This window comes from Vidua macroura, chromosome 3, assembly GCF_024509145.1.
Source record: "Vidua macroura isolate BioBank_ID:100142 chromosome 3, ASM2450914v1, whole genome shotgun sequence".
Taxonomy (NCBI): Eukaryota; Metazoa; Chordata; class Aves; order Passeriformes; family Viduidae; genus Vidua; species Vidua macroura.
This window is the reverse complement of record NC_071573.1, coordinates 41,873,493-41,885,389: the sequence shown is the minus strand read 5'-3', so window position 1 is coordinate 41,885,389 and position 11,897 is coordinate 41,873,493. Positions and strand designations below refer to the sequence as shown.

The 11,897-nt window shown below is 41.9% G+C and overlaps 1 protein-coding gene across 1 annotated transcript in view; it reads right to left on the bottom strand.

Annotated features, from left to right (window-relative positions):
* Positions 1–11,897, bottom strand: part of PCNX2 (pecanex 2) — a 153,628-nt gene that overhangs the window by 3,074 nt on the left and 138,657 nt on the right. Inside the window, exons 29-33 of the mRNA XM_053972346.1 lie at positions 10,088–10,232; positions 8,855–9,085; positions 8,229–8,503; positions 7,031–7,218; positions 1,019–1,467 (exon numbers count right to left, since the gene is read on the bottom strand). Coding sequence (XP_053828321.1) covers positions 1,019–1,467; positions 7,031–7,218; positions 8,229–8,503; positions 8,855–9,085; positions 10,088–10,232 — 1,288 coding nt within the window. The remainder of the gene's footprint in view (positions 1–1,018; positions 1,468–7,030; positions 7,219–8,228; positions 8,504–8,854; positions 9,086–10,087; positions 10,233–11,897) is intronic.

The window sequence follows — 11,897 nt, the reverse complement described above, 5'->3', positions numbered from 1 at the left end:
AGAAGGCTGGAAGTTTTTTGTGTGTAGTGTTTTGCTCTTAGAAAATGCTTGATCATAGGGCATACTGATTTCCTTTGGTAAACATTTCGTACAGGATTTCTTTGACTAACTTTCAGCAACCAGGTTTCAAGTCTTAGATTGAATTTCTGGTCAGAGAGAGGGACAGAACAAGTGCACTATTCAGGGGAAGCCATTCCTTTTCCTACAGATAAAATAATTTTAAGTCCTGCTCATGCTTTAAGTTTCAGCTTTCATGTTGTTGAGATTCTGCCTAGGTGTGTAGCTCTGAGTTTCATATAAAGTGATAGTAAATTCTCTTCACAGAGTAGGTAGACAAAACAGTCCTTTTCCAGCTTGAGACCAAGGACAACTGTTACAAGCTTCAGGCCCAAAATGTGGGGAATTGAAGAGAGCAGACAGGGAGGATTGTACTTCATAACCCAAAGCTGTAATTGGACAATTAACCCCAATATGTAAATAGACCAAAAACTTATAAAAGTGTGAAACCTTGTGACTGGTCATCCATTTTGGGTCCTTCTTGGGTGTAGCCCTGGCCAGGCTCTTCAAGGTGTATCCTTTAAGGCCTTTTAATAAATACCTACTTTATTCTTTTAACTCTGTCTAGTTTCTGTTCTAGGTCAGCCTCTCAAGGCATCACTGCATAGGACTTAAAGCAGGCAAGGAGGAGCTATTTAGTCTGCTGTGATGGTACTCATCACCTGGGCTGCAGAAACTGGAGACATAAGTCCAAGTTTTGAGTGAAAGGAAAGGCAACAGTTTGCAATTCCAGGTGTACGCATAACAGCCCCCCCATCAGTTACTCACAAACACTCTCACAGACACACTAATACTAAACAGTCTCTCTCGGATGCAGCAAAATCCCAACACTGTTTTGGAAAAAAATGTTCTCTGGCCACTGAGAAGGAAGAAACCCAGTGGTGGTGAGGACAGTTAAGAACCAGACAGGTGAGCAGAACAGGACTCACACTCAGTACTGCTGTTTTAGCTTCAGCCTTACCCGAGCTGCCTGGCTCGCTGCTCTGGCAGATGGCCCCATGGCAATGTTCATACTGCTGGATGACTGCGTGTCACTCGTGTTGCCTCCGTCTGCAGCCGAGAGCCCAGAAATCACCAAAGCACTTGAAAAACTTCTCTTGCCGAACAGCAGGCTGAGAGTTGAGCTGGTGGAGGAGGCCAGGCTGGACCTGAGCATTGCTGCAGCTCGGTCCTGCACAGTCAGCTGGCCAGCAACAGGAACAGCAGGGGACTGAGAAAACACAGATGTTGCTGAATTGTGGAATGATAGCTGACTACTAGAAAGCCTTTGGGCAATTTCGTGGGCAGATGTAGACGTTTGGATGAAAGGCTGCCGGCTTTCTACAATTGGTCCAGAGTGACTTGAAGCAGGGGGCCTTTGGTTTAAAGCACTGTGTGCCTGGACAGACTGACTTCTGGGTTTTCTCCTGCCTTCAAAAGAAAGATTAATATATTTAAGTAAGTGGCATTCTGATGAACTCCATGCTATTGACAGTGTCCCATGTGTATGTATTACTGTTGGCATATTACTACTGGTTTTATTAGCATAAGAACTCCAAGAACAGCAACTCCTAACCCTATCAATCTTTCTGTGTTTTCCACTACAGGTGTTCTGAGTTTTGGTCAAAATAGCTCTAGAGGTTGTGCACTGAGTCAAAAGACAGGGAAATGAGAAGAGACCCCAAGCAAAGCACTCTAATCACAGGCTCACAGCGGTTCTGCTACGTACAATTTAATCAGCCCAGTGAATGACTGAGCATAGTGTTGCTATAACTCTGCTCCCCTTTGACAACCACACTAATGGAATGTTGAATATCCACCTTAAATGGTTTGGTATAATTAAGTGCAACAATAAAACCAAAAACTCTATGTTAAAACAATGACACATTTTAAAAAATTATTCCTGCATATGGGGAGAGAGAATTTGAAAATTCAGCCAAGTGGAAGAATACAGCATTCAAGCCACAAGACAGTTTTTAAGACTAACAGCAAACTCTGAGTTCCAAGAAAGACATTTACAGTACATCACAGACTTGAAAAGATGTGAATGCTTTTAGGGAGGATATACTATTAGAGGTCTGAATGAGACCCACATAAGACTCTTGTCCCTTTCTGGGAAGCATCTCAATGCAGCCACCACTGGCTACAGGAAGTAGATTAGATAAGCTATTCTGACATGCCTAGACAAATCCTTCCTATGCAAATACATCCCCGTATTTAACATTTATATCAACAGCTTCTGTCATTCAAGCAAACAATTTCTGTATTTCTTATGCTTGTGTATTTGAATAGCCATAGAATGGAAAATCAATCATAAAATACTGGCCAGTGAACCCACCAGTGGCCTGCTTGTACCCAGGCATTCTGCCATGGGTTGGTGTGTGCCACAGGCCCCAGCAGAGTTCACTGTTTCTGTAGACAGAGACAGGCTCTAACCCAGGCATATGCAGCAAATACCCAGTCACAAAAGTGCCTGCTTGGTTTTGTTTGCTCTCTAGTAAACTCCAAACATTAACACAAGCTGGCATTTCGGTTTCCTAGCTATAGCTGTAGGGTGGGGAGTTGATGCCAGGAAATCTGTTGAGAGCCATCAACACAGAAACAAGTTTTTTCTGGCAGGTGTTTCCAGGCTGTTGGTTTTTTTTTGGTTTTTTTTTTTTTTTTTACCTGAACTCCTCCAAATACTGACATTTTAATTTTGCTGGCATAAAGGAATATAAATCTCACACTATCTTCTAAAAACATGACTGCTGAATTCATGCACATTCCAGCAATGCAGTATTTCATATCCAAGCCATTTACATCATATGGCTGAAACATGATGTTTTATATCCACAGACCTACTTTTCAGAGGCTAGTATCATTATTCCAATTATCCCAAAGAGAATTTAGGTAACTTGGCACAGAGTCAGATGAGCAGAGCTGGGCTACAACCTAACTAGAGCTTGCTAAAACCTAGTTGGTTTGGCAAGTGTTGGACATTTTCACACCTAATTTAAAATGTATCTTTAGCTCTACTTTTATACTCCAAACAATAAAAAAAATTTTTTTTTCTAAGTAATAAGAGCCCCAATATCTCTGCTGGAGAATGATGGGACAGACACACATGGCTCTTGGAAGCTCCTGGTCAATGCTCTCAGGCACAGGATGTGATTCTTGGGGTGGTCCTTGCAGAAACAGGAGTTAGACTTCGATGGTCCTTGTAGGTCCCCTCCAACTCAGGATATTCTGTGATTCCATGGCCCCTGTGTACTGCTCTGCCAGTGTCGTCTGTCCTTTACATGCTGTGAGAGGTGCCAGGCCTGGCTGCCGTGTCCACGGCTGTGCACACATTTTGCCTCTGCAGGTACTCAGGTTCTTCAAACCCTGGGGTTCTGCTTAAGTGCTTTGGTTTCTACATCTGATGGTTATTTCAAGAGGTTACCTTTCTTAAATAAAAAGAAAGGACTGGAATTAAGAACAGAGGGGCTGTGGTGTGTTACTTTGCACCGTGGCTAACATGGCCAAACATCTGTGATTTAAATTGCGAAGCTGACCTTTGTCCAAAAGTATTCTATATTCATTCTGAATGCAGTGACTGGAGCACTGGGCAGGAGACCACCCACATCTACGCCTAAAAAACTCTGTCCCTGAAAACACTTCGAAAACAAAGGCTGTTCTGTAAACTGCATCATGAAATAAGGAAACTTTGGGGGAGAACCCCACATGTTTCCAGTGCTCCTGATTTTGGTCGCACTTTTATATTGGGCTTTCATTGCATCTTGCAATTTTGCAGACTCAGTGGTACTGGGCTGCAAAACGCAATATGAAATATGAAGAAGTTAAATGTGCTTGATGCACAGATTATGAATCTAGAAGGCATTGCTATGATTATCTAGTCTGCTGTCCTATATAGCATAGGCCATAGAACTCCTCAGAATTAATTCCTGTGTGGTTTTATTAATTGTTACTGTAATTTATGAAAGTGTATCCAGCATCTCCAGTCATGGAAAATCCACATTAACCCTTAATCTCTTGTTTCACTATTTATTTGCTCTCTTAATGTTAAAAATGTGTTCTTGATTTCAAATTTGAATTTGTTTAGTTTTGTTACATCCAGGTCTGCTGAGAGCAACGGTCTTTGGTCACTTTTCGTTGCCCAGGTAAACACTTACAGACTATGATCAAGGCATTTCTTACAATGCCAACTGCTGGAAAGCACTTTATCTTTCAATACAGGATGTATTTCCCAGAATTTTGATCATTTTTTGGCTCTTCTTTGAAGTGCTTCCAAACTAAAAATGTCCTTAAATTAGGGCACTAGGACTGCACGTGGCAGGAGAACAATATTATAATTTTTAACAGGCATAGCATAAGTTCTTTTCCAGTACTGTGGTATTGCCTTGATGTCCTGATACTTACTGAAGATCGAACAGAGCTTGTTTTTTAACCAGCTCTCTTAAAACCTTTATTGAATGAGTCATTTGGCTTTGCTCAATTAAGGATATAGCTTTGATAGCCACTCTTTCATGTTCTTTGTAGCTGTTGGGATGGAAGGAACTGTTTCATTATCATATCATCGAAATACATTATCTGTGTTTTTTTCCCTAAATAAACCAGACATTTATTTTCTCATTTCTACATATTGCATATTGGCAACTCTGCCTTTCTATACAGTGACAGATCAAGACTCCTGCTAGGATTTCTGTTGCTTCTAAATATTCTTTAAAAATAAACAGCCACAAGCTCACTTTCATCTTTTTGTCCTTAATGGCCCTAGCCAAAAATTCTTCTTGTTTCGTTCTCTACAATATCTTAAGAGTGAATATGGATTTCCATTTGCTACTATTTCCTTGGATTTGTTGCACATGTCTTAACAAAAGCCAGGTTGCTTTTCTTATCTAAGTGTGACTTTGTCTCTTGATTATGTTTTTCTGGGCATCCAGTCAATATGTTCTTTTATAAACAACTCACAACTAACTTACTTTATTGTATGGTATGCTCAGGATCATTATATCACAATTAAGTTCGCTACTCTAATTACTGTTGTGTCAAGTTATGAGTATGCACATGAAGATTCCTCTAACCCTAGACACAATTAAAAGCTGCAGTTATTTTATTCTTGCAATGTGATTTATATTCAGGGCAAGATTTATTCCAGTCCTACCCATTATCTTTAATGATAGGTCAAAACGATCTAACAGGAAACAAACAAGTGTCAAACCTGTCAAGTTCTCTGCTTTAATTTATACAATAATACCACAAACTTGCTGAAATGTAGAGTTGATTTGCTTTACATTACAGGTCCTGATCCCACGGTGATAGATCTCAGTGACCCACTTGCAAACTTAGAATCCTAGAATGGTTTGGGTTGGAAGGGACCTTAGAGCTTGTCTAGTTCCAACCTCCCTGCTGTGGACAGCATCTAATCTACTAGATTAGGTTGCTCGAAGCCCCATCCAACCCAGCTTTGAATATTTGCAGGAATGGGGCATCTGCAACTTCTCTGGACAACATGATCCAGTGCCTCACTGCCCTCACAGAACAGATTTTTTTCCTAATATCCAATTAAATCTCTAAACCCTCTTTCAGTTTGAAGCCATTCCCCCTTGTTCACTCCATGTTCTTGTAAAAAGTCACTTTCCATCTTGTGAACTCCCTTCAGGTACTGGAAAGTCGCAATTAGGTCACCCCAAAGCCTTCTCTTCTCCAGGCTGTACAAACCCAATTGTCTTTGCCTTTCCTCATATGTAATCATAGTATCCCTTCCCTGGACCTGCTCCAACAAGTTTATGTCCTTCCTCTCCAGGGACCTTAGAGCTGGATGCAGCACTGCAGGTGGGGTCTCACCAGAGCAGAGCAGAGGGACAGAATCCCCTCCCTGGCCCTGCTGCCCATGCTGCTTTGGATGCAGCCCAGGACACGTTTGGTTTCTGGGCTGGGAGTGCCCATGGCTGGGTCACGTCCAGCTTCTCATCCACCTGCACCCACAAGTCTTCACAGGGCTGCTCTCCATCTGTTCATCCCCCAGCCTGTGCTGGTACCAGGGATTCCCCTGACCCAAGTGCAGTACCTTGCACGTGTTAAATTGCATGAGATTCCCATGAACCACTTCTTGAACTTGTGTAGGTCCCTCTGGATGGCATCCCATCCTTCAGGCGTGTCAACTGCATCACTCAGCTCAGTGTCATCTGCAAATTTGCTGAGGGTGGACTCGATCCCTTCGTCTATGTCATTAATGAAGATATGAAATAACAATGGTCCCAGTATGGAACCTCAAGGGACGCTGCTTGTCACTGATGTCCATCAGGACTCTGGACCACTGACCACTACCCTCTGGATGTGACTGTCCAAACAATTGCTTATCCTTATCACTTAACATACATTTCCAACGTAAAGGCCACTAGTTCCAGCTTGTGAATGAATGTCTGAAGCACTTTTGAATCCATAATTTGAGAAGGGCTCAGCTGTTGACAGAATGATTGGCAACATTTGATTTTCTTTTGGTAACTGCTATATAGACATAAGAAGCTATTTTCCATTTGTTTGTTCTCCACATGCACTGATGAGCAGCCAAACCAATTCCTCAAATAAATTGCCACGGTCCTTCCAAGATAATTAAGATTTTTGCATGCTTTCTTTCTGCTGTTCCCAGCCAACAATAAGCAGAGGTTCACCATGGTACAGGCTCCCTGCATGGCATGCATACACTCCCTCCCATCTGCATTTCTCATTCTGGCATTCTTAGTGGCACCTGCTAGGCCAAAAATTACCCATAATGGACTTTGACAGTGGAACCTTTGGTGAATCACTTCTGTGTTACACTCTCCCAGTAAATATCTGGAACAATATCGGGAAGCCATCTCCTACATGTTCTTGCTCATTAGGAGAGACAAACTGCACTCTCTTTCTGAAATTAGTTTTCCACTGGATTTGAGGACTCCCCAAAGGCATCTGCCCATGTGAACCCCCCAGGAAAAGACTCCAGAGAAAGGCAAGTAAATTGTGCAAATACCTGCCTGCTGGTGGACCTCTTGAGATGAAGTTTGCAGCTGAGGGGTTCCATCCCTGGTGGGCTGTGAGCTACTGCTCTGGCTTGAATTCCCTGTGGAATTGTTGCTAGATGAAGACCCCCCTGCACTATCCACCTCTTCAACATTGCCTCTCTCATGGTGAGCTGCTGCATGGCAGTCCTTTCGCATTCTGTTTGCAGGAACACACACAGGGTCAGCCACTTGTTGCACGTGAAAATTTGTGTCACCACTGTTAGGTGCTCTCAAAGAGTGTTGTCTCCCACACCATTGGAGGTCTTCTGACATTTTATGAGATGGCAAAGATGATGGTGTGATAAGCTTTCTTGGAACAAAATTGTATATGACACAAGACAATTGCTCATGACCCTTGTCTGTGTTTATTGGCTTTGGAACCCTGAAATACCTTAGAGCTCTTTTCTAATGTTACAGTGGTCTCCCAAGATTAACGTCTGCATGAGGTAACCAAGTAGCAAAGAGGAATGGACTGGAGATCTCAGAGGGATGGGCTGCATGGTGGGGAAACTAGCATGTTAAGCCATTAGATATAATATTTACATTTTAACATAGGTCTTGGTATGCAAGCTGGCTCCTATCGGGTCTCCATGGTGCCCTGCCTTTCCTCAGCTACAGTGGCAACAGGGCAGGGAATGAGGCAAGGGAGCTATTGCTGTGTGAAAAGTGCAAGTAGGAATGGGAGATGCAGTGTCAGGGACTGATCATGCATAGCTAGGGGAAGTCAGGCAGCTTTGGTGAATAGCAAGTACATTTTTAGGTGTGCTTTGGTCAAGAACAATAACTTGGGGGTGGATATGTAAATGCCAAAGCTTTGGAGCATAACTCACCAAAATGCACCAGCACATTTACTCATGTTCAGAGTTACAGAAAAGATACCCTTCTTTAGATGGCATAAACAGTAAAATTCCATGGAATGAGGGAAGTATCTGTAGTGCTGTGTGATTTGAATGATTCTTGTTGAACATGTAGAAAGCTTTGTCATAAATGAGTTAATGGATTTTCTTTCTGTTCTGTTTGCAGCACTATTTTGTTATATTCTGAGTTACTTGCAATTAATTTTTTTACTCATAGATAACAATATAGAATTACTCTCTTTTAACAGAAAATACAGTGAAACTGACACTGTGGGGTCTCTTATTAGCATAACCAAAATTTAACACCTACCTTAACCACTTGGATTTGAACCACTTTTTAATGTTGTCCAAACTGACAGGTCCCCCCCAAATGTTCCTCAGTTGGCTGTGTGTCCCAAGGTACGAGGTGGTTAAGGGGGAAACATACATTGGATATCCCAGTGGCTGATCACATGAAGAATTAATTAAGTTCCGCAACACCTGTTTATTGTTCTGGATGCTTCCTCTCTCCGGGTTACGATTGCGTAAGAAAATCAGTTCCTGCTGCTGGCCAGCCCAAAGCCCTCTGACACACTCCTTGTTGACCTGCAGGTGGGTTAAAACATACAGATAATGCAAAAACATTTGCTACTCAAGATGCAGAACTACAGGATCTAAGTAGAATGGCAGTGGATGAGTGTGTAAACACATCATGATGTCTTTGCACCAACAGCTTTTTATGAACTTTTGCAACTACTCCTTGGTAAAGCCTGTAATGTTATTTCAAAGACACAAACATGGGTGGCAAAATGGAAGTCAACTGAAGAGAGCTCTTTTGGCCTCCAGTCCCTACTTTAAAAGCTACAATTAACTTCTCCTTTTGGCCACATTACTCAGAAATACCACTAGTTACCACAGCCCTAAATTACTGCAACATTAGGAAGATGGCAGATGTACCTTGATCACCTTGAAGCTCAGGTAGCTTTTGTGGAGCATGATAACTTTATATTCATCTGCTCCTTCATCTACTACGTGTCTGAGAGTCAGCAGCTCCTCCCGGTTGGACAGGACTGCGCTGCGCCAGGCTGGGTCCCCTTCATGACAAATCACAACCTTCTCTTCAAAGGATTGGATTGCTTCGTACAAAACTGCTGGGTCCTCATACTCATCTGGGCACATGAACTGGTCCTGGTCGTACAGGAAAAAGTACTGAAAAGGTCAGGTACATTCATGAAAACACAAAAACTACTGACAGTAAACAAAATACTGGCTTCCAAACAGTTGCTAGCTGGTCACCTCCAAGTGATTTGACACTTGATAAAGAGTATCTTTTGGGAGGTTCATTTAACAGAGATATAGAAAGGTACAATTTCAGTTTTATTGTAACCTATTCTGATCTCATGACTACACTGGACAAAGGCACTTGGAGAATACCAGCTTATCCTTTTTTTGTTTTTTTTTTAATGGTGTGTGAAACTATGGGAGGCAGAGTTTTAGGGTAAGTTGGAGAGAGATATTACCTAGGACAGTTCACAGTTCTTGTGAAAATTCTTATTTTTATTCACAAAACGCCACCAACAATAGCACAGACCGGGAATACATCAGCAAATACCACAATACTGAAATTTCAACCAGCAGCACCATGGCCAGCAATAACACCATAAAATTATTGTGCCAAAGAAGCAGATACAAATTCACAGCAGTTCAGTAACATCCAGAACATTTATAAATACCATTAATGATAAAAGCATATGATATTACATCATAATGTGCCAGAGTAGGAACAAAATCAACTCCAAGCTATAGAGAGCCTGACCTGAAATTAGCAGTAAAATCAGCACAGTCAATGTATTTCCCTTCAATCTAGAAACCACCTTTATAGTATCCACACAAGTAAAATATGACAAGATTTTCTGCTTTCTTTTGATGAAAAATGCAGGGTCAAGCTCTGCAAAGTGGTTTCAAATGGGCAGCTAAGGGGTTCAGAAAAGAAAATCAAGTGAATGCACAATAAATAAATGCCCAACTCTTCCATCTTGGTAAAGGATGTTTCTTAGAATAAGGTGTCAAGTACTCCATTTCCCTATTTTTTCCCCCTCCTTTGGACAGTTGCTAAGGTATCCTGCATTTTCCAAAGAAAACAAACACAACAGTAAATGTTAAAAATAAATACATAAATAAATGCCCTACCTGGTGTAGCTTCAGAGACATTCGGATTGCCGGGGCAACAACCTTATGCAACAGATCCATGTCTGCAAAGACCCACTCATCTTTGGCTGCTATTCGGAAGTCTCCTTTAAACAGTGCATGGAGCCCATAAAGAAAAGAGTCCAAGCTGTAAGAGAAAGGCAGCAGTGACTCCCAGAAGTCATTCCCATCTCTGCAAGGCAGATCTGTCTGTCACCAGCCTCCTGCTGACCTGTGCAGTGGCCAGTGACCCTCTGGCCTAGGGCGAGTGCCTGCGGTGGGTGTAAAGCAGGGGTCACATCATGTTTCTTTGACAAAAAAAAACATTCCTTGGGAGAGGCAGTTTTCCTTATGTGTGGTCTGTAAATGACTGGTCATGAGATGAATGGAATGAAGGATGTCCTCGGGATGGGTGACTGACTGAGTCACAGGGTGCCTCAGGTGCTGTTTCTCTGCAGCTGTGCCGAAGAGACCAGGTCAGAGTGCCAGCTGCACTCCCTGTGCAGCCAGCAGAAGCTGCTTCCTTATTTGAAAGTTTATTGATCAGTCCTGTTAGCACTTCTCCTTGTAAGTGAAAAATAATAATAGAAAAAAATACTTTCACGAAATCTAAGACTTTTCTCATGACATTCAAACCTAAATGTGAACATTAAAGCAGATGTACCAAGAATACTATATTTCAGAACTGTTCAGCAAACCAGGTGAGAGCAGGAATCAACTAACAGGTGCTTCCTTCTCACAATGAGCCCTAAAGCAATACACACTGGGTTTCTTTTTTCTAATGTAAGAAACTAGATATAGGCAGTTCTGCCTGGCCTTGCATGATGGCTTACCTGGACCTGAGATACAAGCACAAGGTAAAAGCTACAACATCAGGTAGTTGTTAGAAGATGGTTGTGCAAGGGCTTTGTGAAGGGAAAACATGAGCCTTCAGCTCTGATCTGCACCCTGAATTACAAAACTCTCATGCCACTGTCACTTGTATAATGCTTGTAGGTGACTGCTGTCCCAATGTTGCTCTAAAGAAGTGATCTCAAAATTGAGGAAAACAACTGTCTATTAAAGAGAGGCATATCTTGCAAACCCACAGGACATGGTTTCATCTACCTGCTAAGATTTTACTCACTGTTACAACAGTTGGTCTTTTAGATTGTAAAAACTCTGGGGAGAAGCTATATTAAGATGTTAGTAGTTTTCATTACTGCTCAGCCTTTCTCTAGAGGACATGTAATCTTTCCACATAATTGAGCTTTCTTAATTATTTTATAAAAAAAGAAGAAATCTTTTCAATATATTCTCTTCTCAGAGAGAGGAAGAAGAGACTGGGAGAATGCCTGGCCAGCTTCAGCTGAAAGGCATTCTAATTTTGCTCTTGGTGGGTAGCATGTCTTAGAAATTAAAGTGGAAATACATATGTTGTTACCAGAGAAACAGCTGGATACTGATTTTCTCTGTGAAAGCATTATGTAATCAACTAAGCAGTGGGACCAAAACTAGCCAGAAAGGCGGGGCTACAGTCACTGCTGGGAACATAAGGAGTACAGAGAAACTTTTATGAATTCTTAACTGAATTGCATTTATTAGTACTAAGTTATGTATTAAAACATGCCTGTGTGAGACAGGCACACTCAGATCTTCAAAACATTCAAGCACTGATTTCAGTGGGAGTTATTATGTGTCCTTAAGGACTGAGTCCTGGTCCCCACTGACTTTCAATCCACCATCTTCAGAGTTCAGAGGATGATAATATACTCAAACCCTGCTTAATAGCTAGGAAAGCCCTAGAATGAGCCAGCTGGGAGGGTGGGGGGAG